The sequence below is a fragment of the Prunus dulcis genome, chromosome 8, assembly GCF_902201215.1.
Source record: "Prunus dulcis chromosome 8, ALMONDv2, whole genome shotgun sequence".
Taxonomy (NCBI): domain Eukaryota; kingdom Viridiplantae; phylum Streptophyta; class Magnoliopsida; order Rosales; family Rosaceae; genus Prunus; species Prunus dulcis.
In genome coordinates, this window is record NC_047657.1 from 16058298 (window position 1) to 16084686 (window position 26389).

Consider the following 26389-nt stretch of genomic DNA (forward strand, 5'->3'; position numbering starts at 1 on the left):
AATGTTATGCTATTGGTCACCAAACCGTTAAAAATATGAAAGCTTTAACTTTAAGGTCGTTTGTGCGTTTGTCTTCAACCACTCCTTTTTATCTCCTTGACTTTTGGAAAAAATTGGTTCATAAATTCTTAAGTAAAAGATTTACTTTTACTGCACTAAGATTCACCAAGTAAAAGTTTTGAACTTTGAATTTGAATGAGTTTCTATCAACAACAACAACAACAACAAAACTTGAGTGAGTTGTTAGACATGAATGCAACTTCAACTTGTTTTAATTTTTGCTAGTCTTAAGAAAAATTTTCCAAATTTTAACTCATTATTGATCTAGTGATATTCTCAACTTGCAACCGTGGTGTTAGTTGAATTGGTCTATATCTTTAGTGTGCTCTCAAGCGGTCATTGTTTCAAGTCCCCATGGTACCCTGTGTACGAATTTTCCTCCGTTTCTTCTTAACTTCAGCACACACACAAAAATTTATCAATTTAAACTTTGTTCAAAGTTACCATTTAACTTTTAGAGCAGTGGCACTTCTATACTTCTATTCTTTCAATGATGGAAGAGATCCCAAAATCGAGTTACCTCTCCTAAAAATAAAAAAAAATTAATATTTATTTAAAGTTGAGCTCAACCCCAATAATGGAAAGGGTAGAGATCTTTATGTCAAAATCTCTTATAATCGAAAAAACAAAAGTTAAGGTCGAGTCAATCACTTAATGTTAGCCATGGAATAGATTGGGATTTAATTTAATTTATTATTTTTTTCCTACATGAGGTTGTTTAGGTAGAGCCCGGTAGAGGTGACTGCTGAAAATAATGTTTCATCCGTTGCCATTTCTTCTCACATCACTCACTTTAATTAAATATATTTCTTGCTTAATTATGCATTTAGGGCATGTGTAAAGCCATTTTGACTTGCATGTCATACTTGACCTAGAAAAAAAAAAACACAAAAAAAGGGGCATTCATCTTGTTTTGCTTGATTTGGCAATGCATCCCCTTTGTTTCAAAGATATCATCCTCACCTCATTTGATGTTCAATTACATTTTCTATAATTAGTTGTTTTATGTCATTAATCCTCATTAAAGAGTGCCCTCATTGCAATACAAATGAATCCATTATAGAAATTTTAAATATATATCCTGAACTTTTTTCAAACAACAAACTCCCCATTATTTTCCATGTGCTCCATCAGGGACAAAGTTCCTTCTCTTACAGTGTGGTGAAGGGCAGACTACTTAGTTTAAATTGATTATCGAACCATTATAAATATATACTCGCCTAATATTTTAGGACATAGTCGAGTGTTCTTTTTACTTGTTTTAATAAAAAAAATCATATTGCTATTCTGAAAAGAAAAACAAAAACAAAACAAAACCTGCTATCAAACTACATTTTAAAATCCAAGAATACTTTGTCGACATTCATAAACAAAGTTTTAGATCATTTTTCCGTGACAAAGCATTACTTATGGAAACAAAACAAAACCTTGTACGACAAAGATGTTTTTCATAGTCCTGTCCAGCGCATAGAGGCAGGTGGCATAACCTTAACGCCACTCCACACTTCACTATAAACACTCCCAAGGCCCAGGCCCATACATTTCTCTAGATCGTCTCCAGTATCGTCCAACCGGGAAGTAGCCAAAATGGGAGTGCCCCATAAAAAGCAAAAGAAAGAGGGCTACGACATAAAACACTCTCGCTTGCTTGTCTGAACTTTCCTCTTTCTCTCTCTTCGTCTCTGTATGTAGGGATTGCTGAGAGTAGCAGCCACTCACTCACACATCGACCAGCAGTCTCAGTAGCCATGGATTGATCGGTTTTCCTCGGAATTTCCACAATTCCTTTGGGGGTTTTTGGTAAATTTCCTTCCTTTACTCGCTAATTCACTCATTTTGCTTACTTTCCTACTCTTATCTTCAGATCGGCGCCGTTTCTTTCCGCGGAAACTTCTCTATTTTCCCGCGAAATTTCTTTCATTTTACGGGAAAGTTAGAGAAATGTTTACCGCGAGAGCGAGCCGGCTGTTGTGAACGGAATTGAAGAGTTTGGGTTACTTTATTTAGTGTTTTTGTTATTCAATTTCGAATTTTTTGAATGTTTTGTTTTGATTTTGTTTGGTTAGGGTTTCTGAGTGTGCTTTGTGAATCTAGCATTTGGGAATTGGGATCTCTTGCTTGGATATCTTCATTGCGTTAATTCAAGCTTGCTGTAATTACTGGTGAGCTATTTTGTGATAATTTGTCATAAAAATTTGGAATTTTTTTCGTTTTCTTACCAATTTTGGCTGCACTTTCTTTGAAATTTAAGCCGTCTTTTTCTGTCAGTTTGATTAACTGAGATTAATGCTCCTCAAGGTTGCTACTTTTGCTACAAATGTGTTACTGTTTTTAATTTGAGGATAATGATATTAATAGATTAATTGTGGAGGTGAAATTGTAGTGGATTTTGTTGAGCTAATATTCCCTTTTGATGATTCATAGGACCACTTATTCAAAAGCTCAGTGTTACCCCACTGAAGTTCCAGCTTTAGCATTATTCTTTGACTTTATTTGCATACTGAATTGTTTGGTTTGAATTGTGAGTATTATTCTAAGTCCAAGCTATGAAGTTTTGATCATTTTATGTTTTAAGTGGAGACAATTCGTCCCATTCACCATGCCATTTTGAAGGTTCTCTATGTCTTTCAAGACTAGAAAGATGACCATTCACCATGCCACTTCCCAATTTATTAAAATGGTCTCGGATCTGAACCAAGTACATTATTGAAGCTCCCTGTCAGTCCATCTTCTGTTTATCAAATTTAGATATAGGGAAATTAATGGCTATCAAATCTTTCATATCTTTGTTAAGATGTTTGCATATGGATGACCACTCAACCATTGAGGTGGTTTGAGAAGGCAATAATATCCAATTTACCTCAATTCAAATCCTCTTCTGCAGCCGCTGTACTACTTTATTCTCCTAACTTGTTTCCTGCAGTTCTACCATTGAAGCCAACACTATTGTTAAATACCTTTGCTGTTGGACTTGTATCAAGACCTGAACGGATAATTTTTTTCTTTCTAATAATTTACTTCCCTGTGGGTGTGGCATAAAAACAATACAAGTGCATTAGATTAACCAAAATTCTGTAAGGACTTAGATTGTGGGAAAGGGAATTTGTTTTTCGGATTAAAATTTAGCATGTTGTTGGTGCTTCTGTTTCTGCTGCTTTGACTATCAATACTTCTATATGTTTTGACACTTCTCACTTTTGTTATCTCGAGATCCTTTGCCATGGATAATACCAACTCAGTTTCTACACTGATAGATTGTACAACCTCTAAGATACAACAGCTTCAGAAAGCATTTGCTGAACTTGAGAGTCACCGGGCTGTAACCCTGAACTTGAAGTGGAAAGAACTTGAAGAACATTTTCATGGGCTTGAAAAATCCTTAAAGAGGCGTTTCCATGAGCTGGAAAGCCAAGAAAAGGAGTTCGAAAGCAGAACAGTGGAAGCCCAAAAACTGTTAGAAAAGCGGCAAGCAGCTGTTGTGGCCAAGGAACAAGCTTCACTGGAGACTCTTCAAGAGAAGCGAGATGCTGCTATATATGTTATTACTACTGCTCGAGAGAAGCAAAGGAAGGTATCAACTGAGGAGTCTTCTGTTGTCACTGATGATGGCCAGGGTGGGCCACCAAGTGTGGAAGAGAAACCACCGGATGTGATGGTTTCTGAAAGTAACTTTGAAGAAATGAAAAGTGCTGAAAATGGGAGTATAGAGGTGATGTCCTATCCCCAGTTAGTGAAACTATGTGAACAGATGGACTCAGAAGGGCTCCACAAATTTATATCAGATAACCGCAAGAACCTTGCTTCCATAAGAGAGGAAATTCCACTTGCATTAAGAGCTGCAGCCAACCCTGCCCTATTTGTTTTGGAGTCTTTGGAAGACTTTTACCGCCTGGAAGGGCCCAATATGGACGGGAAGAAGGATTCAAATCTGTTGGGTGTCCGTCGTACTTGTATCATGTTGATGGAGTGTCTGAGCATATTGCTAACAAACCCAGATTTAGTCTCTGCTTCTGATGTAATTACGGAGGAGGTTAAGGATCTGGCAGAAGCAATTGCTGAAGAATGGAAGCCAAAGTTGGATGCTCTTGACATGGATGCTAGCAATGGGAACTCACTAGAGGCTCATGCTTTTTTGCAACTTCTTGCTACTTTTGGTATTGCCTCTGGTTTTGATGAGGAAGAATTATTCAGGCTAATACCAATGGTTTCACGTCGTCGCCAAACAGCTGACCTTTGCCGTTCTCTTGGATTGACTGAGAGAATGCCAGGTTCGTCTTTTATTTTTGAAGAAATACATTTTAGGAAAAATTTGTCAAGCTTTTTAGTTTATTAAGGCACTGACCTTAAGATTTGATCATGTTTTCTAAAGTAAAGAAGTGCTTTATCATATTTTTTTTTGCCTTGTCTCTTACTGGTTTGCATATATTTTTGGCAAGTTTTTGTTTACAATTCTAGAAGTTACTATTTTTTGTTCCTCTGCTATTTAGATAGTTTCCATTATAAGCACTGAAATAAGGATATAATTGCAAATATAGAATTACTGTGTTCTAACCAATATGATAAAGTGGGCAGTGGTCTTAGATGAGTCCTTTAGAGGAGGAAGACATTGAGATTTTCCTTTTCATCCTGGATGAATTACTCAGAAACCTATATACTATATCGTATATAGGCTGCTCTTGCATTGCATTAAATTCTTTGTGTAAAAGTCCAGCAATGTCAGACACTATTATCTTGGCATTAGCAGGATAGTTCTACTGATACTTAAAACTTAATGGGATGCTTGCACTCATGCACCAACATGGCGAACATAGTAGTTGAAAAGATTGATTTCTTCCTTTCACGACCTTCTATTTTGTATTTTCTTACAGTTGTTGTTGTTATTTTGGTATTTTACAGGTGTTATTGAAGTGTTGGTGAGTAGTGGACGACAAATTGATGCAGTTAACTTGGCTTTTGCATTTGAATTGACAGAGCAGTTCTCTCCTGTGCCTTTACTCAAGTCCTACTTGAAAGAGGCTAGAAAAGCTTCACTGGTCAAACCTGGAAATGCATCTCCCACAGCACAGGTGTGTTCATCACTCTCATCTTTTAGGGGTCTTGGTCATCTTTCTTGGATGCATCTCCCAACTTATTAATCTGAGATAGCACTCATTTTTGATGAGTTTTGCCATAAAAAAAAGTATGTCTATCTAAATGCAAATTGGATATACATAACAAATACTTCATTATTTCAGAATGAAGTGAACGACCGAGAGCTGGCTGCCCTTAAGGCTGTGCTCAAGTCCATTGAAGAACATAAGCTTGAGGACCAGTATCCAGTGGATCCACTTCAGAAACGGGTTCTTCAGCTGGAAAAGGCCAAGGCAGACAAGAAGAGGGTGGCTGAAGCTGCAAAACCTCAACCCAAGAGACCTCGCGCTAACGGTGTTGGATATGGGCCCCGTGTCACTAATGTTGTTGCTGACAAGACTTTCTATCCTAGAGTTGCTGAAAATAGGTACCCGCAGTACATGTATGACAGACAGTTTGTTTACCCTGGACCTGCTGACAACCACTGCCCCTCCCTGCTGGGTTCTGCCACTTACAACATGTCTCCTGCTCATGGCAACTACTTTGCAACTGGCTACCAGTATCAGCCCGCATATCTTCACTAATTTGATGGCCAAAAGTCACTTATGATCCTCTCAGTTTAACGGTTAGTCTTTAACCCTCTGAGTTCGTTGATGTTCCAATGTATGAATGATATTAGTATCCAAAAAAAGACCCAAAAAAAAAAAAATTTGTCTTGTTAATTTGTTAGTTGGATGTACAAGAAGATATTTGATCCTCTAATATATGTACTTTGTTTTTCTTTTGTATATGTTTCTTGATCTCCATAATCCGTTGTATTCGATTTTGACTGCATGCAAACTTTCTGAAAACTTTGATGCAAAAGCTTTCTTTTAAAACCATGGGGATGCAAATTTTAAACAGACCCCAGCTCCTTCACGCGTTTGGGTTGATGGCTTTGCTGGATTTGGGACCCATTTCAATTCAATTAACACTCAAATCTTTTTTAACCGGAAAGTTCATCGGGTGATTGTGATCATGCCAATTCAGCTCAAACTCAAATATACAGTTCTATTTTTGTTGTTCCTTTCGCAATAATTGAGCATGCGAGGCGGTTATATGAGAAGATAATTGATCATGTGATTAGCATGCAAGGCGGTTATTTGAGAAGGAACGTTGTATACCTCTTCAATGCATGAATTTTCGGTCCAAGTACCAACAATTGATTGAAGAATAAAATGGCAAAGAAGCTCATTTTATTGAAAGAGATAAGGCAGGCGCAGGAGTACGCTTCAAAACACAGAAAAGTAGAGTGGCGTGCATGCTAATGTTATGCCAATTATTCAAAATCTTGCCACGTACACGTACAGATTGAAATAATTAAAAGCGTAGGTAGCACGCAAGTAGGTTACCTGAGAAGGACGTTGTATGCCCCTTAAATGCACGAAGTACCAACAATTCATTGACTAAGAACATGAAGGCAAAGTATGATTCAAAACACAAGTAAATATGGTCCGCAAATATGCTAACTATTCAAAATTCGCCACACACGAACTGAAATACACAATCGATGTGATAGCGTTTCATTTATTTTCATTATAAGCCCACTTTGGACCTTATTTACCGTAAAAAATTGCCACATCAATCGGTAAGTTGGTTTGTAGAAAGCAAAGAGGTATTTGATCATAAAAATTAAAATAAATAAATAAAACGAAGAAGAAAAGAAAAGAGGGGTCTAAAAAAGCCCAGCCCATTTTAAAGCGACACACCGATGTCCAGCCCAATTGGTCCCGTATCTCGAACGACCATATCTCCAGCGTCGTTTAATCGTAACGAACTCTCCTCCAAAATCTCACATTTTTCAAAACAAAAGCTCCTTTCCCTCCCACAGTTTACGGTTATATTCATTCGAATTCCCGCCAAACACAGATGAGAATCGCCGAGTTATCGACGCCGGAGCTCCGGCAAGGCCACGCCGACTCGCAATCGCATTTTCAGTCGCATCAACATCTACTCTCCCAAATTGAGTCCTCCATCAAACAAACCGAGAATCTCTCCCCTGACAAGCTTCCGCCGGACACAATCTCCGCCGATCTCCGCCGATTCTCGACTCAGCTGAGTCAACTGGCTCCCTTCCCCAACTCACTCAAGCTCCTCATCTGGAAGCTCAGCTACCGCCTCTGGAACGCCTGCGTCGACCTCTCCAACGCCTCCTCTCTCCGGTCTCTGCCTCCCTCCAAAGCCGAAGACCACGCCAAGCTCCGCCACGTCGCCTCCGACCTCCTATTCCTTGCCAGCGACGTCTCAGGCGTTCCTTCCCCGGCGATCAAGTCCGCCTCCTTCTACCTCAAGACCGGCCTAATTTGGCACGATCTCCGAAGCTTCGACCTCGCTTCCTTATGCTTCGAGCGAGCCACCGATATCGTCTCGAAGATCGACATCGACAAACTCTCCGATGACGGAGAGAGAAAGCTTCTGCTGGACTTGAACATTGCGAGATCCAAAACCGCATGGGAGATTCGGGACCGAAATCTCGCGATTGCGTTGCTGAACCGGGCCAAGGGATTGATATTCGGGACACCGGACCACCACAAAGCACTCGCGAACCAGTACTTGGCGTTCGGAAAGACCGCGCTGGCCAAGAGCGAGGAGAGTCAGGATCTAAACGACGCGTTGAAGCTCATGAACGAGGCTCTGGATCTGTACGAAAAGGGATTGCGTGAGGCGAGAACACGCCAAGAGACCGTGGACCTCAAGGATCTGAGGTCGAAGACGCTCCGGTTCATCTCGGCCCTCCATTTGCAGAAGAACGAATTCGAGAGCGTGATCAAGTGCGTGAGGGTGTTGAGAGAGGAATGCGAAAGTGGGGACCACCATCCGAGCCTTTCGGTTCTGGCGATGAAGGCCTGGTTGGGGTTAGGGAAGTACGGCGAGGCCGAGAAAGAGCTCAGGGGCATGGTCGTAAATAAGGGGATTCCTGAGGGTGTTTGGGTGTCGGCTGTGGAGGCTTATTTTCAGGCAGCTGGGACGGCCGGAGCAGAGACGGCAAAGGGAGTGTTTTTGGGCCTGTTAGGGCGGTGCCACGTTAGTGCCAGCTCGGCGGTTAGGGTGGCCCACCGAGTGATAGGTGACGTCAGCGAGGGGTCAAGAGTTAGGGCCAAAGTGGTGGCGGAGCTCGTGTCAGACAATAGAGTCGTGGCACTCTTCAATGGTGAAGGGGCTGCCAAGCAGAGAACAGCAATGCATGCGGTGCTTTGGAATTGGTATGGTCAACTGTTCCAGTTCAATTGCTCCATCTTCCTTCCAAGTATGAACTTTCTATCGTTAAAATCTTAAAATAAAATAAAATTAATTTTACAGTGGTGCAGAGCATTTCCGATCAAAAGATTATGAAACGAGTACAGAAATGTTTGAGAAAGCGATGCTTTATATCCCATTTGACATTGAAAGTAGAATTCTCAGAGCCAAGGGATTTAGAGTTTTGTGTCTCTGCCACCTGGGTCTGTCCAAGCTTGATCAAGCACACGAGTACATTAACGAGGCCGAAAAGGTTTGCTTAGAGCTACAAGATTGGAGTTTTGGTTCTTTGGGAACTTAATTTTTTCACTGATTAAATTATTGCCTTCTCTGTTTCTGCAGCTTGATCCTAACATAGCTTCAGCTTTCCTAAAGGTAACCCCATAGCTTTAGCTTGATCCTAACATATGTTACTATTGTATTACCGTATTCAGCTTGAGCCTAACACATCCTGTGTGCTTTTGCAGTTTAAGATTTATCTGCAGAAGAAAGACCAGAATGGTGCTATTGATCAGATTCAGGCAATGGCTACCTGCCTTGATTTCACCCCAGACTTTCTCTCTCTTGCAGCCCATGAAGCCGTTGCTTGCCGTGCTCTTGCTGTTGCTGTTGCCTCTCTATCCAATCTGCTGAACTTTTATGCTCCGGGAAAGTCCATGCCAGCTACTGAAGTTGTAGTTCTACGCACCTTGGTCACAATCCTTACTCAAGAACCTGGGAATGAGCTTGAAGCCCTCAAGTTTGTTAAGCGTGTTCATAACCGGGCATCTGAGCTCGGGTCTGATTGCTTTTTCGGAACAGGGGATGTCGGAAGACGAGAAAGGAATTGGTTTGCTGTGACTTCATGGAACTTGGGGACCAAAACTGGAAAGGAGAAAAATTATGAGTTGTGTGGCGAATTATTGAGACTGGCATCTGAATTTTATGGTCTTCTGGCTGATGGGCAAGCAGAAGAAAACATGGTCTGCAAATCATTGATACTGAGTGTATCTGCAATTATAGCTTCAGAGAATCAGAGAAAGACCACATTGTCTGAAAGTGAAGTGAAACAAGCTCTAGAGCTTCTAGATAGAGCAGGGAAGGTATGGATTAACTAATTGTATGCTTATTTCTTGCAGGCATTTGATCTCTTGATTTTTCCCAACTCATCATATGAATTAGCTGATATGATCTATGACTTGTAATAACTTGACCTTGAGGATTTGCTTTGTTCTTCTAATGGGATTTTGTATGGATGCAGATACTAAAGTCAATCTTACCTGGGACTCAACTTAATGGTGATCATCAACTCACCACCACTGAGCCTGATCTTTACTTCATCTACACCATTTGTGCCTATGATATCCATGGAAGGCTCAATGACTCAGGATCACAACTAAAACTTGTCCAGAAATTTACCAGTTCAAAGGCTTGCAACCCCAAGCACCTCCTTCAGATTGGCATCAGCGCTTCACAAGGCCCGCGAACCAATCATGAAGTAGCCACCTTTGCTCTAAACGAATGCCTTTCAGCTTTCCTCTCTTCCTCATCACCAGACTACCAAAATGTGGCTCTCGTCGTTCGAAGGCTCATTGGAGTAACGAGCATTCACAAGGGGGATACAGATGATGAGGCTGTTTACGGAATGTACAAGCAAGCTTACAGAGTTATGGTGGGACTAAAGGACGGCGAGTATCCAACCGAAGAGGGAAAATGGCTGGCGATGACAGCATGGAACAGAGCATCACTGGCTGTGAGGCTTGGGCAGATTGATGTGGCCAGGAAATGGATGGATGTGGGTTTGCAACTTGCTAAGCATGTTCCTGGAATGGAGACTTACAGGGCATGCATGGAGGATTTTATTAATGACTTTGAAAAGAGATTTTGTGCCCAAATGATGGTGAAAGAAAAATAGACTCCGCTAGGAGTATAATATAATGCGTGCAGCTTGTATAGAAGATGGTAGACATTATTGTAAAGAAAATTATGGGTGCATACAAACCTAAGACTAAAGAAAAATTATGGGTAAAGAAAATTATGTCCCTGCAGCTAATCACAATTAGACAAGCCTAAGACTAATCACGATTCGAGTATCCGATTATCATTCATGTTGTTAACCTAATTTGTTAATTTTGTATTAGACTCATATTGTATCTATAATTACTACCTCTACTCTACATATGAAGCTCTAACTATTTTGATGTCTGTTACAAATCGTCATTTTTTGCTATTTCGTAGAGGATCTATAAAAGGTTTGTAGCTCAAGTAGTTGCACTCGATTTCCTATTTTTTAATATTATTTGTATTAAAATAAATAAATAAATAAAGCACCGGTCCAAAAGTACATAATGGGGATGGACTTTTGGGTCATGGGCCGGTTTTAGTAACTACCCAAAATCGACCGTCCAATGATCATCCTTTCCCTTCTTGGCCTTATCCCCTCTCTTCCTCTCTGGTATTGTCTCCGATGGAGTCTCTTTCCATGATCCTCTCCTGCTCTCCACCACTGCAAAACCACCTCAAAACTCAGAAACCAGTCACCTCAGGGCCAATCTCTCTTCCCCAAAACTCCACTTCTATCTCCATTGTTGCTTCTCAACCATTCAATTCTTCTCAACTTCACTTTCCCTCCACCAAAAACAACCTTCAGTCTCAATCCTCAAAATCTGTCCAAAACCCATCTTTGATTCTCAAAACCTCTCCTTTTTCACAAGGCTTAACAAGAAACCAGCTTTATTTTCTTCTCACCGAGCTCATTACAACTACTGCATTCACTCTTCCTGGTTTTGCTTCTGAAGCTGCACTCTCCTCGACTGAGCAAGTTTCTGACAGAATAAACTTGGAAGCAATCTTAGTCTCCATTGATGACTTTTTCAATCGAAACCCTTTTTTTGTTGCTGGCTGTACATTCGTTTGGCTGGTTGTTATACCTCTGGTTCAAGAGTATTTGAGAAAATATAAGTTTGTTCTCGTCATTGATGCATTTCGGAAACTCCGAGACGACCCAAATGTTCAGCTTTTGGATATTAGGGATGAGAAGAGTTTGAAGTATCTGAAGTCTCCAAATTTGAAGATTCTGAATAAGGCTACGGTGCAGGTTCCGTTTTCTGAGGATGATGAAGATGGGTTTGTGAAAAAGGTTTTGGAGAGGTTTGGGAACCCAGCAGACACTGCCCTCTGTGTTCTGGGCAAGTAAGTGTAAAACTCTTGCTATAGCTTTGTGTTTTTACTTGGATTTCTGAATTTTAAATACAAAGCTGAAGTTCATGTTGTTCAAAGATAGAAACCATTGCTGAAGTTGACCACCAAGTTAACTCTGGATTGATTGTTTATGTTTGTTCCAAATATTTGTTTTCTATCTTGGATTAAATGTTTCTGTGCTCTCAGTATCAGCTTATCTTGTTGTAAGGTAGTTTTGATGGAATTTCCATCAAAGTGGCTGAGTTACTGTTCAAGAATGGTTTCAAAGAGGCTTATGCAATCAAGGGTGGGGTTGGAGGCACAAAAGGGTGGTTGGTAAGCTTCTTTTCATTTCTTCTACTTGCTACATTTTTCGTGTTATCTATGATTAATTTAACTCTAGTTTCTGTCCAAAGAGTTCCATCGAGATCAACCGTGGTGTGTTGATGCTTGTCCACATTCCTGTACTTGGTTGATTGATTAAGTCCTCATAAAACATTGGTTGGATGTGTAAGATCAGGATTGAGCCATCCCATCACGTAGTAGAGAACTCTATAATCCTCTATTGAGGAACCTTCCCTCTTATCAGTATATGTGTACCAGCACCATACCAAACTCTGTCGACTTCTGTTGTACTAGTAACTGCCTAATTTAATTAAAATTTCCGTGTTGCCTAGTGAAATGATTTTCTGCATAAGTTTGAAATTTCTTCTAGGCTGTTTTAAAGACCATTCAACAATTGCATAGAAAAATTCTGAAGTTACGGTTTTAACTCAAGGAGTTGTATTTTGGCCATTTTTGGTTATGTTAGATATTGTGTTTACTCTACTTTTTTCCTCCTCAGGAATCACAAGAAACTCTTTTGCCACCATCTATGCATATCTACCCCAAGAAGAAGGTTGAAACTTCACAAAAAACTGGGATGAATGGAGGAGTTGTTCGGGGCAATGAAGACAGCAATGGTGCTGCCTCTGCTGGAAGTTTTTCCATAGGAGAAAGTCAAAGGACGGACAATGGACGCACGGCCAAGTCTACAGACTCCGTGTCACATGTGAAAAATGGTTTTAGATCATCCTCTCCCTACCCAAATGTATGTTCACCTTCTCTTTTATGACTAGTTACAAGAAAACTACTGATCCTTAATTATTTATGCCATATTGGTGGGTGGATTTGCACATTCAGATGCAGCTTAAAATTCCTTTTCTAATAGGATTCCTTGATGATAGCTTTTCCAAATCACATTCTACATGCACATTTGTCTGTTTGTATGTATATTAGCTTTTGTGTGTTTTGAATGCAGTACCCAGATTTGAAGCCACCATCTTCCCCAACTCCATCGAAGCCCTGAAATCGATAACATGAAGCCGCGTCTCCTGTTGGGTGAAGCAAATTTTTTTAACAAGTTTTGCCAATCATTAGTTCTATATCTATCAGATAAGGAGAGGGTATTGAGAAATAAGTTCTGTTGTATCCCTTAGTTGCCAGTAAATTGTTAGTTCTGATTTTCCATATCAGCTGTATATTTGATTTTGTCATTAATGTAACCTGTGTACTAAAATTGTGATTATTCAAGTGGAATTGCGTTCAGAAACAAAAACCATTCCAAAATTTTCAAGTGCATCCATCTCATGGTATTCAATGTGAGCCTTAACACATGAACGACAAGTAGCATACTTTGTAAGTAAACGACACCTCCCAACTCCCTTGTAAACAGACGACATGTCTTTAATTCCCCCTAAGCAGCAAGACGACATGTCGTATGTATCATATTGAGGACGGATTTGAGCAAAATTCCAGACCCGATCGAATTGTTTAAGAACCGTGACCCAAAACCACAAAATACCCATCAAACCAGCATTCACAATTGCAATCGAAATCGAAAGGAACCCACTTTTGGCTACAAAATTTTAATCATTCAAGCGATTTATGGATGCTCTGTCGTGGGATGGAACCCTCACGTCACGTGACTTTCTTGTTTCTGCACGTGCTTTTGCCGAGAAATGGAAGGAATTCAACTCTGCCTTCCCTCCATGGACGTGGGTTCCTTGTCCTCCTAAAAAACCACCTTGCCATCTCTCTCAGTTGTTGCAGCAGGGCTACTTGTCACTGGAGAAGATATGCCTTCCTGGGTCAAGCAAGAAAGGACACGTGGCTTCTCAAGTAATGAAGGCTTAATGAGCTTCTTACGTTAGCATTTAGCAGAGTTTAATGATGTTTTGAGCTCTCATAATTTGTTAATGTTCTTTTGCAGGAAGATGTTAATGAAATAAGTCTTACTGAGGGAGAAGAGGAGTTTGAACCTGTTGATAATGCCACACTGGTAATGTATTGTGATTGCTTTCTTTTCTTGTTAAAACACTGTTTTTCGTTTAAATTTGCACCTCGTTGTGAATCTTGCATTTTTATCATTTTTCTTTTTCCTATTTGCAAGGTTGAGACCAACAACAGTCTACAAGTATGTTACTATGATTTCCATATTGTGTACAGCGATTCGTATCGAGTTCCGGTACTGTATTTTCGCGGTTACTACATCGGTATGTTAATCTGTTTTTAGGAACTTAAAACTAAATTTAATGAATCACTTATGAACACCGAGTTAATTCTAATTTTTGTGAATGATATAGATGGTCAGCCTTTGGCATTGGATGAAATTGAAAAAGACCTACCTGAATGCTCAGCAAAGGTGTTACTGGAGTCAAAATGGACATTTATAACTCAGGAGGTACATTTTCCCAATATTCATTGCAACCATTTCTTTCTCTTAATCTCTGGATGCATTCTTTCTATTTTTGGGAGCTGCCAATATTTAATTAAATATCTTAATGTTGTATGCATAGGAGCATCCTTACCTGAACAGACCATGGTACAAGTTGCATCCATGTGGTACCAGTGAGTGGATGAAGCTGCTTTTCCTCAGCGATGATTCTCGGGCTAAAAATGGAGTAGCAGTTGAACAATATTTGGTGTCTTGGCTTTCAGTTGTTGGTCAAGTGGTTGGTATTAGAATCCCTTTTGAAATGCTGAACAATCCTAAAAGTTGTAATTGAACATCTGTTCTATGAACAAGAGTTGAAAATGTTCATGCAAAACTTGGAAAACTGGAAAAATTCAGGATCAAATTATGTACTTGTTCATCCTTACAATTACAGAAAAGCCTTTTCAAATAAGCTAATTCATGAATTTCAAGTAACATCTAGACCCCAGGCTGTAACTCAACGCTATAACTCAATTTAATTGTCATTGGTATGCCGCCCCATCTTCCATTTCATGGTACTCTTCAATGGCAGGTTTGTATTCAGGGTAATTGAACAGATTCCGTCGTATTTAGCATTTTAAGTTCATCCTCACTTTTCTTAGCTGTCCGAGTAAAGTGAACAAGAAACTCTGTATTTCCCTCAGCACCCTTAAGAGGAGACTCAATCCATCCTTTGCTGGTAAATCCGAAATTCTCTACACCCTTGATAATCCTCTCAAGAACCTATACAGTAAAACTTAATCAATATCAGGCTAATTTCATTGATTCGCCAGAAAATTGTGGATAAAGCATTTATTCCACTTTCTGTTAACAGTTGTGGAAAAAGAACCTTAACAGTTGTTATCAATTAGGGCTACATAACAGTTGTTATGGAAAAAGAATCTTAACAAAAGGATGAAAAATAAAATCTTATTCTCTTTTTGATATTAGGCTGAAAGAAACCAAATATAAACAAGGAAGAAATACATACTTCTTGATGGACTAATGGATCTCGCACAATCCCACCACTTCCTACCTGCAAAGGAAATGAAATTCTGAATTTAAAACAAATGCTTATTTAATGTTTTCTGGATAATATTGATCCTTCTCTTATCACTGTGCAGTTGAAATGATAAGGTTTTAAATTTTCCATCCCTCAAAAACTATTGATGGCTAACATGCATCTTATACAGAAAACAAAACAAAATATGTGCAAACTATATAGAAATTGTTCCATGCATCGAGCATTATAAACGGTAAGGAAAGTTTATGCATGTAGAGTTTGTAGACCTATAAAATTCTTTATGCTTTATGCAAGGCTTAGTATGAAGGAAAAAGTTTGTTTGATCAAAGCTAGTTTCTCATACAGAATGGCGAACGCATATGCCAAGGAAATAGTCATTATTCTGGGACATCCAGAAGTAATGCATAATGCTTGCATAATTACCCTGTTCATAAGGGTTTTCTTTAAATATAAAATAGCAGTTAAATTGGCATTGATGTTGTAGCCCAGATAAGAAAGGTATCTCCTCCCCTATATTGATATATCTTCTATACTTTCTAATTTCTAGTAAAAAAATAAAGGTTGATAGAAGACAACTTTCTTACTTGTGATCTGCGAGCTTCAAATTGAGGTTTGACCAGGGTGACTAATGACGACTCTTCCTTCATTACCTTGATTACAGCAGGCATGACCTGCTTCCAAATAAAAAAAGTCGTAACCCAAGTGTAAAACCCAGGAAATTCATAAATAAAAAAAGAACTTTTGTTTTCCTTGGGGGATAGCACATAGAGAACACTTAAGAGTAAGATGAACAGTAAATCCTCGGGATGGCCCCCAACAGAAAATAAAACAAAGATTGAAATTGCCCAAAGAACCAGACACATGGCAATGGTGACTTTACTAATGTTTGAAAGCTTACCAATAGAATAGAGATGAACGAGAGGTCCAAAGTCACCAAATCAACTCTTTGAGGGAGTCCAGGAAGGTGTCTTAAATTTGTTCGTTCTATCACACTAACACGTTCATCCGTTCGAATTTTTTCTGCCACCTAATGAAGCCAGCATACATAAGTAATCAAGAAACACCAATGACAAAACTGGAGAGTAGAAGAATATCAGAGAGAAGTATGGCACAGGCCATTGTAATGCCATTTGATCTGTATTTCTATATTCGGGAAAAGTAGTAAAAAAAATGCACCTCTACTGATAAACATTCACTTTTAATTAATGGAACAAAGCCTGATTTGCTACCAAATAATTGTATTACCTGCCCATAACCTACATCAACTCCATAAACAAATGATGCACCATACTGAAGTAAACAGTCAGTAAATCCACCAGTTGACAACCCTGAATCAAGAGCTATTTTGCCAGAAACATCAATACGTAGCTGTTCAATGGCAGCTTCTAACTTGTGTCCTGCTCTGGATGGACAATATAAGAACAAATTAGCACCAGAGGTCTTGCTAAAAGTTAGTGCATGAACGAATCTTAGTATAAACGAAGTGAAAGTTGGTTTGTCAAAGTAAAGTAATCACCTACATACATATTTTGGGACTTCAGCCATTATCTGTACAACAGCTTTGTCAGAGACTGGAGTCCCCGCTTTGTTAACCACCTTTCCATTTACAAGTACTTTCCCTACACCAACAAACATGAACATCTAAAGTTAACTCCCTACAATGTTATATTATATAACAGCACAAATACAAGATGATCACAAATTTTTACAAACATACATGATTAACTGAGAGTGTCATAATAATCCTGAACTATGCACCTGAAGTTGAATGCAAACCAACTTAGAACTTTCCACGCCCTGTTTTAATGAGTGGGGTTTTGTAATTAACTGTATAGCTCACCTTGTATGATCCATGATTGTATGAAGGTTCGGCTATATTGCTGATACCTTTCCAGGCATACCTCATCTAGCCTCCTCTTCCTGAAATTGTCATTTTCCAAACACAATAGTGAATATATTAATATAAATGGGTTTGCTGGAACTCAACACTAATCGCAAATGGGTTAAATTATACATATTGGGTTTGACAAAAAAGCTTACTTCTTTGCTGGTTGAACCTCAGCAGCAAAGCTTCTATGTATTGGCACTCCGACCCATCTTGCTGAAAACAAAACCAAGTCTAGAAAATTAGAGATTTCAACTGTTGGAGCAAAATAATAGAGATTCAACGAGGAAAAAAAGCCAAATTTATTTGTTCAGTTTCCATGAAAGCACAATAAGACAGCGCCAAATGACAGAACGTTAGATGCTTGTGAAAATTACCCAAAGAAAATGAAGAAAATAGAAGGTGCTTTCGAGAATCATGTAATAGAAATAACTCCGTTGGAGAGGCAGAGAGGAGTACCAGGGAGCTTATGATGTGAGTTGGACTGGGATAAAAGGAAGAAGCTTGAAGTTCTGCAGAAACGGCGGGAGATGATGATGTGATTTGGGAACTTGAGAAGCTGAAGTGCCATCTCTGACTCCGCCCACGGCTTGTGGAGGCTACCCGTTTGAGTAGTTTGTTCTTGGCGGTCGGATGGGTTTGGGTTTGTAATTGGGCTAGAGTTTTTATCATGGCCCAAGATTTGCTTTTGTTTTTTCAGCTTTAAATCTTAAAAAAGATTCCAAATTTTATTCTTTATAGCTTTAAATCCTAGAAAAGATTCCTAAGTTTACACCTTTTTAATAAATTTACATCCACCGAATTGTACATTGTTCTGTTTTGTTTTTTTTGTCATTTTCTAGGGAGGAAAAGGAGGAGTATCTATTATATTAGGTTGTCTCAAAATTATTTTCTATGTGAATTGAATCCGGATGCACCTGAGGAAATGAGGAGAGTTTGGCCCATTTTATAACGAAAGTTTAAAGTTAAGTTCTTTAGCTCCTAAACATTGACAAGTGGTATGTTGGTTGTTTTATTTTGTGACAGAAAATAATCAACCAAAACTTAATTTATACTGTAAACTTGAAAAATATGTGTGTATGGTGTTACACAGCAGACGAGGACCAGAAAATGTCTATCCCCAGAAGCCTGGCCAACCATTGTATCCAACCGGCAGTTAAAACAGCCATTCTCTCTCGCCTTGCTACCGTTATTACAGTTTACAGAAGGACTAAGCACCAAACATGGCAACCCAAGCCAAAAGTCCTTCTCTTTGTCATTCTCATAAAATTCAATGCTTTCTTCACAATCCTGTTCCAGCACCACTCTCACTTGTTGGCAATGGCAAGGCTCACAAGAAGCCTCTCAAATTTAGTTGCAGATCCAACGGCAACGATGTATGGTTCTTTGTTTGATTTAATTCGATGACACAAAAAAATTTACCATTGTTAATTTGTCTGCTTTTTATTGATGCCTTACTATGTTTATTTTTTGTGTGTGCCAGGATTATTACATAGATGCTCCTGTTGAAGTGGGTGATGGCTTTAGTTTCAGTGGAGGTGCTTACTACTTACTAATTCTCTTCCCAAATCCAAATATTACTCTTTTTTTCTAGCTTTTTTAATGGTGGAAATTTTGGGAAGCTAATTGAAAATGTGGGTGTTTTTGACAGGAAAGTATTCGGATGGGCCAAGCCCTTCTGATGAATGGTTTAAGCAAGGGAAGATAGTGAGTCCTCTTCCTATTTTTCTCTCTTGTTTTTTTCCTTTTTATTACTTCTGCTAAATTAACCATTTAAAAGTAAATTAAAAACCCTATTTAGTTCAACCTTCTAGTATGTTTTGGGTGAAATCCCATCATATGTTTGTTGTATTGCATAGTTTTGCGGTGTATCTTATTAGGATCCCATTTTTTCGTTTGATCATGTTTTTTTCTTCTTCTAGGTGAAAGCTTATGCTGCTTTTGGTTCCGGTGAGAAGGCAAAAGACCCCATTTTTGGACTTGCAATGGGTGCTGATTCTCAGGCCTCCACTGATATTTTCAGGTAATTTGTAAATTAGCTTTAGGAGACTAGTACCAGCTGACATGTTCGAAACATGATAATTTAGTCTTTATTTATATGTTTCCGTGGCATGCAGACCATGAGATTGAATTATTTGCAGGGTTTATCTATATACATGATTTTGTTCAATAGATGGTTTTGCGTTGAATCCGGAAGTGCTGATAACCCTTCAGTTATATTAATTCATGGTTTCCCTTCTCAGGTGAGTGAGTCTTAATTTGTCAATGTAGGACGGCTTCTGCAATATTTTTGTTGTATCTGAATGATGCATTTCAAATGTATGTTTTTACTTGTGAAATCCATTTTCAATGTCCCATCTATAGGTATATAAATGTCTTCATACTGTTCTGTTTCTTTAACATTAATGCTAACTTTGTAGATGTTGGATGTGCAATTGGATCTAATAGCATATAGTTTCCAATTTGTAAACTTCATAACAATAATTTTGATGTGGATTGCAAGATTTAATTTGATTAACTATTGTAATTAGACTTGGTTCCTTATTCATAAATGTGTTCAAATCATCAGGCATACTCTTACCGCAAAGTTCTTCCCATGCTTTCTAAAGACTATCACGCAATTGCTTTTGATTGGCTGGGTAAGATCATAGCTTTAGCTTACCCTGAGTTGTACTTGAAATTCTCTATTTTACTCCTTTTTTTAGCAGTTGAACATCTGTGATTTCTTCTTCTTCAGTTGATTTTGGGTAAATTATGGGAAAATGATTTTGGAATATGTGCTCTGAATATGGATTTACATATATATACATAGCAAGAATAAAACTTGTTGTGCAATTTTAGTTTGGCTTTGCTTGCAAAGCAGTTCAATGGCTTCAGAAGTTCATGTTACGTTGCATCTCGTTATGATTCCTACTGTATGCTAAGCCAGGACATTCCTGTGTCTTTCCCTTCAACTACAGGCTTTGGATTTTCAGATAAGCCTCAACCCAAATATGGCTTTGACTACACTCTGAATGGTAATTTCTTTTGGTTCCCTTCAGTACTAATCTCATATCCAAAGTAACGAAACTCTTGTTTATGTCGAGTTTTGTTATGGCTTGCAGAGTTTGTATCATCCTTGGAGTCATTTATTAATGAAGTTGCTGTTAAAAAGGTCACACTCGTTGTCCAGGTATTTGATTTCCCACTGAATGTATAAACATGTAGCAGGCTACATTAGTTATTGCATAACATGCAACTGAAAAGAACTTCTGATATTCGATGTGATTCTCAGGGATACTTTGCTCCAGTTGCTGTTAAATATGCTAGCAACCATCAGGAAAAGATTGACAACATAATACTCTTAAACCCTCCTGTATGGATTCTCCAGAAATCTGCCATTCATTTTCTTCCGATACTTTATCGTTTCAATACTGGGTCTACCAGAAGATTAATTAAGCCACTACCTACATAGGTGGTCAAATTGCAGATTTTTTGTGAGGTTTTCATATTTTAGCACTCACTTCCTTATATCTCAAGAAAAATACTAATGTTTCTCAAGCTTCCCTTGAAATGGCAATGACCTTTATAGATATCTGCATTGACTGCCCTTAGGACTTTCCTGATACAAGAACTGTTATGGTGATTATTTTTCTCCTGATAGGTTTCTGCCACATGGAAATTCCATCTTTTATTTATCTTTTTTATTTGATTGTGTATATGATGCATGCCATAATGCTTCTTACTGCATTAGGAACAAATTCAGGCTGATCTAGTGATGTACATATTGATTTCTTGGCTATTGAGAACAACGTCTAATCAATATGATCTTGATCCTGTGTTTTTCATTAAAGCTTACAGCGAAGCACGCCAACCTTCCATCAACCTTGTCCATATTCAGCAACTTTTTGTTAGGGGAAATATTTTCTCAGGTAGGAAGGTTGTTTTATAGTTTCGTACTTTATCTAACATGTCTGTACACTTAATTTGTGTGCATTTCTGTGCTTCTACATTCAAATTAGCATGCGTCTGTCTTTATATCTGTCCTAAGACATTTTCTGTTTTGTTGCTCGAGAAATTATTACATGTCAACTTGATCTTGCTTCTTTCTGTGGTAGGATCCTCTAAGGGCTAGTGATAAAGCCTTGACGAGTTGCGGACCTTATAAAATGAAAGAGGATGATGCAATGGTTTATAGAAATCCTTACCTCACATCTGGGGCATCTGGGTTTGCATTAAATGCAATTAGCAGGGCCATGAAGAAAGAGTTGAAGGTGAACCTTCTTCTTATCATATTTGATTTAAACATACATCATCTGTTGTTTGGTATAGAATGGATTTTCTGGTTTCATGGAAGCTCCAATGGAAAAGGGATTCTTATATTGGCTGAAAGCAAAATAAGTTTTCCATGAAAATAGATGATTAAGCTGCTAATTCTGTTTCTTGTGCTGAGTTTGGCAGAAATATGTGGAGGAAATGAGGACTACACTAACAGATGAAAATTGGAAAATTCCAACTACAGTATGTTGGGGCAAAAGAGACCGCTGGTTGAGTTACGATGGAGTTGAAGAATTTTGCAAGGATTCAAAGCATAAACTTATTGAAATTCCTATGGTAACAGCTTCTTTTATGAACATATGCAGGAGAAGTTTTAGCTTTACACAGACATAAACACATGCACATTGCTATTTTTGTGCTACACTTTGCTTAACATAAAGATAAAGTAGAAAATAATTACTGTTGCTGTATTGATATTGTTCAATTGTTTGAGGTTGTTAGTTTTGAGAACTCATGCAATTTGTATGTTGGGGTTTGCAGGCAGGCCATCATGTGCAGGAGGATCGTGGCGAAGAACTTGGAGAAGTCATTAAGGGGGTTATGAGAAGAACCCGCTTAAATTTGTGATACTTCTGTGACGGCATATTTTTATTTTTATTTTTCTTGACTCGGCCAAATTGAGAGAATTAATTTATTCATAAAAATATGTGAATGTACAATACGACAAGAAAGACAGTAAATTCTGTTCTCATTTCTTGCTATCCAGAATTGAATTGTGTATAAACTTTAATTTGTAAAAAGAAATGAATATTCTCAATTACAAGTTTACATGACTGTAGCAGCATATATTATTAGGCTGTTAGGAAAAGGAAAAAAAAAAGGTATACATTAAACGGTATTGTGAATGCTGTAAGTGGTCAGAAATCAATCTCTCTGGGGTGAAAATTCCAGGGGCTGCTAAGAAGCACTAGTTTTTACTCTGTTGTGGTGTCTTTTGGTATGGATCCCAGCAATTATCTTCTCTAACTACCTTTTTCCATCTGTTCTTGAAAATTTCCAGTTCAACAAAGGATAGCTTCCTTACCTGAACAATATAGAGGCAAGATCAATGAATCAAAGAATGCGAAGCTAGGATAATAATTGGTGCATGAAAAATTCATTACAAATCTTACCTCAGTTCTAGGGTCCAATGGAGATGACAATGTCGGTGCCTGCAAATTCAAAGTTATTAACCATAATTTAGACAAGTTAAAATAGCACATTAATTTTGAATGTTTTGATTAGATACCGGTTGTTCTGAACTAGGCAAGCTTATAGTTTTAGCAACTTGATCAGGTGCTTCTGCATTTGTCTGCATGGGCGATTATCATCATTAGTAATAGTGAGTGATAAATAGATTATACAAATACTTAAGTTAATACACACAAACACAGAGTTATTTGTATTAAGTTTCTAACCTTGTTTGGTGCCAAACCCCCCAGTGTTGGAAGACCATAATGAACAATGTACTCAGAATCAACGATTCCGATATTTTTCGTTCGATCACCCTGTCAAGTATTGATTCAGACATAAGAAATATGTGGAAGAGAAAAGGTGGAAAAGAAAGAAAAACGTATATAAAGGATGGGGAAATTGCCTGTGCACAATAACCAAGCTGGAAATCCAAGCCCCATGCATGAACTAAGTCATTCTGTTTATCAGGGAAAGAAAATTAAGAAAGGAGATAATTAAATGCTAAAATTTTGAGGATCCCCAACTGAAATCTTACTAAAGTAACATAAAAATCTTATGCATTAACCAAAATCAGATTATTGAGGTTAAATTTACATCAAGCCTCAGTGTCATACCTGAATCATATGCCACACACAGCGCCAGGATGCTCTTGAAAAAACAGGAGCCATCATTTCTACAAACCTGCCATATGTATAACTCTCATTTCAATCTATCCCCAGATTCATATGTATTCTTAGGATCATTGCAGAACTTTAAGCTTATAGACATGTAGGATATACCAAGTGACATACAAAAGACACGCACACACACACACACACACACACACACACACACATGAATTGATACATGTGTGAGTAAAATATACACGTTTATGTGTGTGTTTGTGTATGCAAATTTAGTACCCTGTGCATGGCGGATCTGTGCTGTTTTGATCACACCTCCTTCCACCACCAATTAGCTTGTTTATCTTCCTATTAATGCATCACCGACCACAATAAAAGTAGCAAGTCAGGACACATAAGATAGATACACTTACTTCGATTGAAATGGAAGAAAATAGTGAAGAATCTACTGTGACTAAACCAATGTGTACATAAGCATCACTAGGGCGTGCAGAAAATCAAACCTGTGTACTTCTGTTCTGTTGTCTCTTGCTGTAAGATCATAATGGACCTCTGAGTTCTCAGGATCAAGTGCTGGCTGTGATATCTCAAGCCCCTCTTTTCTAATAATTGATAAGTATCTGCATCGAAGAAATCGAATCGCAGAATATCAACAAAAATGTCTACTGAATAAATATTCAGCACCAGATGGTTTCTTCTTTCTTCACAACTTGAATGCATGAAACATTCAAACATGTATGAGCTCACATACCTTCCAACATTGAAATTTTCAATTCCAAGGTCCTCATCCCAGAGGAAAATGAATGCATATTCAGAAACAATATCTGGATGTAGGAAACGCTTTGCATACCACCTAAGTAAAAAAGGAAACCTAACCGGGTAACTAGAACTGACTAGGAAAATCTGAGCAAGTGCAAAACTCAGTTAGAATTATGGCTAAGAACCATTACCACTTGGTTTGATTCATAGCAGACACATGTATGGCACGACCACTCCATTCCAAATCCCTCCACTCATTTACACGACCATCATAATGAAAAAGCATCACAACGAAATCACTTAAGAGGAACTGCGAGAGCGAAGTGAAGGGAGGAATTAAATCCAATGAATTCAAAGACAAGCAGAACAAAACCACGGTATGACAAACAGTTGGCCTCCTTTACCTTCTTTACAATCTTGTTCACACTTTCCTTTTGCTTTATTCCAACTGCAATGGCCAATAAGTTTGTAGATGACTTTGAGTTCTAAACAAAAGGAGTGCAGAGCATATATTAACATTCAAATCAGATTACTTACAACCCTATTGAGTGCAGATGAGATTAAAATCAAACCTAATTATCAAATTGTTCAATCTGCCTAATCAAAATCTATATTACCACTAAAATCAACATAGAAACATCAGCGCGACACCTTTTTATTTCGGGGTCCCCATAATGGTTGCATTAGCAAGTCAGAGGTCTTGGAAACAATCCCTTTAGGTAGTGCCTCAGTTCCATCAGGCCTGCATTGAGTCTAAATATGCATGACATCATTAATCATCACAACTACAAATTACAAATATCAATCACTATACAAAATATGAAGAGAAATCTTGCGCAGTAGCTACAAACCTCACACTTCTTGGATATTGTATGTGGCATATCATCAACCAATCCCCATGCTAAAAACTTCTGTTAAATAAATTAATGCCTTATTAGTACCAAATATGCAAAACCATCTAATCATTTCATACACACACAATGCAATCAGAGTGGATATTACCTCTTTATAATCAGTGAGAACACAATGGCTCCCAAAGAAGAAAACTGCAGAAAGCATAGCAATAGTAGAAAGGAAACTGCAGCTAAAGAACCTCCACCTTGTTGGGTCCTTGTGATAAATCTGAATGCAAGTGGGAAGAGGAGAGCAAGCATGTGAACCAAAAAGTTTTAAAGGGTAAGTCTTCATCATCCTCTAGTATAAGATTGGACAGAGAAATCCACAGAAAACCAACTGAAAAACCAAATTCTAGTTGATCAATCCAAAGAACTTTTAAAATAAAAAATTTAACAGTTTTTAAGAGAGAGAGAGAGAGAGAGAGAGAGAGAGAGAGAGAGAGAGAGATGGCAAAAGGGACTTACAGAAGTGGACCTCATCATCTCCAAGTTGAATAAAACTATAGCTCCTTATCCTTGGTATCAATAAAGAAACAATTCTCAGTTCAGAGATTGAGAGAAATGAGAATGGTGATGGGAAGAAACTATTATAATTTTATATTGGGATGCGATAATTAATTCAGGTTTGTCAACGAAGCTTGAAAAGCAGTGCAGCAAGTGAAGCGGCCTACGTTACTTCAACCTACAAAAAAGGCTTAAACCACTCCAATTATCTCAGTGGCAGCCAGGCCAGTTTTCAAATAAAGTGAGCGCCTGATGCCACTTGCCCATCAACAGCAGCCAAGACGCGGGAAGACTGGCTAATGTGTTCGGTACAAGCCCACTTCAACTGATATTAGTTACGTTCAAGAGCTGTCAAGTTTTAATTTGTCACACGATTACCACTAATATCAGTTTGTTCTTCTTTTCCCTTTATATTTCACTTGGAAATGTTTACGCAAGGTTATGAACTTATGTGTAAACATTAANNTTAACAACACCTTTATTCCACATAAATCCCCAATTAACGGACATAAACATGGATCTTGTCAAACCACAAGGATGACGTCCTCCGGTACGTAGGCCATAGCTTAACTAGAGAGAAGGTAACTTTTAAACATCATATGCAACAACTACCATCTAGGGTTGATTTTCGGATTCTAATTCCAATTCCATTCCAAAAAATTTCAGAATTTCAAAATACGTTACAAATCGGAAAAATCAGAATTTTTGGAATATTTCAGAATTTACATATTTCAGGTTTTTTTTGGAAAATTTCGGAATTTAGTTCAAAATTCTAAACATGTCCAACCATTTGAAGGATTAAAATTGACTCAAAATTGAAAACTCATACTATAAGCTTGGAAATTATTATATGCTAGTACTTAGATGTTATTATCCTTTCGGAATCTCTAGATACATTCCAATTCCAAT

At 38.2% G+C, this 26389-nt stretch overlaps 7 protein-coding genes across 11 annotated transcripts; 5 read left to right on the plus strand and 2 right to left on the minus strand.

Moving 5' to 3' along the window:
* Positions 1–1615: 1615 nt before the first annotated feature.
* Positions 1616–5918, plus strand: LOC117636589 (FRIGIDA-like protein 3). 2 transcript variants are annotated; one of them, XM_034371163.1, is made up of 5 exons: positions 1616–1860; positions 2127–2222; positions 3271–4328; positions 4957–5126; positions 5295–5918. In XM_034371163.1, exons 3-5 carry the CDS (start codon positions 3281–3283, stop codon positions 5712–5714), a joined length of 1638 nt encoding a protein of 545 aa, XP_034227054.1. In that variant the 5' UTR covers positions 1616–1860; positions 2127–2222; positions 3271–3280; the 3' UTR covers positions 5715–5918. The 2 variants fall into 2 exon arrangements, with proteins under 2 accessions (XP_034227054.1, XP_034227055.1); XM_034371164.1 differs by lacking the exon at positions 2127–2222.
* Positions 5919–7038: 1120 nt separating this feature from the next.
* Positions 7039–10470, plus strand: LOC117637901 (TPR repeat-containing protein ZIP4). Its single transcript, XM_034372952.1, has 5 exons — positions 7039–8372; positions 8470–8659; positions 8749–8781; positions 8874–9488; positions 9647–10470. The coding sequence occupies exons 1-5, from the start codon at positions 7039–7041 to the stop codon at positions 10298–10300; spliced, it is 2826 nt and encodes a 941-aa protein (XP_034228843.1). The 3' UTR covers positions 10301–10470.
* Positions 10471–10720: 250 nt separating this feature from the next.
* Positions 10721–13137, plus strand: LOC117637405 (rhodanese-like domain-containing protein 4A, chloroplastic). Its single transcript, XM_034372286.1, has 4 exons — positions 10721–11577; positions 11799–11901; positions 12410–12655; positions 12866–13137. The coding sequence occupies exons 1-4, from the start codon at positions 10853–10855 to the stop codon at positions 12911–12913; spliced, it is 1122 nt and encodes a 373-aa protein (XP_034228177.1). The 5' UTR covers positions 10721–10852; the 3' UTR covers positions 12914–13137.
* Positions 13138–13353: 216 nt separating this feature from the next.
* On the plus strand, positions 13354–14728 carry LOC117612273 (ubiquitin-like-conjugating enzyme ATG10). The gene is made up of 5 exons (XM_034341046.1): positions 13354–13725; positions 13817–13885; positions 13997–14099; positions 14190–14287; positions 14403–14728. The coding sequence occupies exons 1-5, from the start codon at positions 13492–13494 to the stop codon at positions 14610–14612; spliced, it is 714 nt and encodes a 237-aa protein (XP_034196937.1). The 5' UTR covers positions 13354–13491; the 3' UTR covers positions 14613–14728.
* LOC117612272 (hemolysin A) lies at positions 14662–17863 on the minus strand. 2 transcript variants are annotated; one of them, XM_034341044.1, is made up of 9 exons: positions 17668–17863; positions 17364–17424; positions 17164–17243; positions 16840–16942; positions 16569–16725; positions 16222–16350; positions 15908–15994; positions 15291–15335; positions 14662–15043 (listed from the first exon to the last, which is right to left on the minus strand). In XM_034341044.1, exons 1-9 carry the CDS (start codon positions 17777–17779, stop codon positions 14861–14863), a joined length of 957 nt encoding a protein of 318 aa, XP_034196935.1. In that variant the 5' UTR covers positions 17780–17863; the 3' UTR covers positions 14662–14860. The 2 variants fall into 2 exon arrangements, with proteins under 2 accessions (XP_034196935.1, XP_034196936.1); XM_034341045.1 differs by lacking the exon at positions 16840–16942 and having other exon boundaries at positions 16569–16720.
* A 398-nt stretch (positions 17864–18261) lies between these two features.
* Positions 18262–22293, plus strand: LOC117638821 (cis-3-alkyl-4-alkyloxetan-2-one decarboxylase). Of its 2 annotated transcripts, XM_034373962.1 has the most exons (14): positions 18262–18369; positions 18410–18584; positions 18692–18746; positions 18860–18915; positions 19131–19231; positions 19382–19451; positions 19778–19847; positions 20169–20225; positions 20313–20380; positions 20483–20563; positions 21042–21119; positions 21306–21461; positions 21649–21801; positions 22006–22293. In XM_034373962.1, the coding sequence occupies exons 2-14, from the start codon at positions 18432–18434 to the stop codon at positions 22090–22092; spliced, it is 1185 nt and encodes a 394-aa protein (XP_034229853.1). In that variant the 5' UTR covers positions 18262–18369; positions 18410–18431; the 3' UTR covers positions 22093–22293. The 2 variants fall into 2 exon arrangements, with proteins under 2 accessions (XP_034229853.1, XP_034229854.1); XM_034373963.1 differs by lacking the exon at positions 20483–20563.
* LOC117638820 lies at positions 22251–25614 on the minus strand. Of its 2 annotated transcripts, none has more exons than XM_034373961.1 (15): positions 25442–25614; positions 25083–25202; positions 24932–24991; positions 24732–24833; positions 24485–24565; positions 24272–24390; positions 24073–24174; positions 23825–23941; positions 23601–23669; positions 23313–23379; positions 23102–23155; positions 22923–23012; positions 22754–22816; positions 22638–22676; positions 22251–22549 (listed from the first exon to the last, which is right to left on the minus strand). In XM_034373961.1, the coding sequence occupies exons 1-15, from the start codon at positions 25457–25459 to the stop codon at positions 22433–22435; spliced, it is 1218 nt and encodes a 405-aa protein (XP_034229852.1). In that variant the 5' UTR covers positions 25460–25614; the 3' UTR covers positions 22251–22432. The 2 variants fall into 2 exon arrangements, with proteins under 2 accessions (XP_034229852.1, XP_034229851.1); XM_034373960.1 differs by having other exon boundaries at positions 25083–25313.
* Positions 25615–26389: the final 775 nt, after the last annotated feature.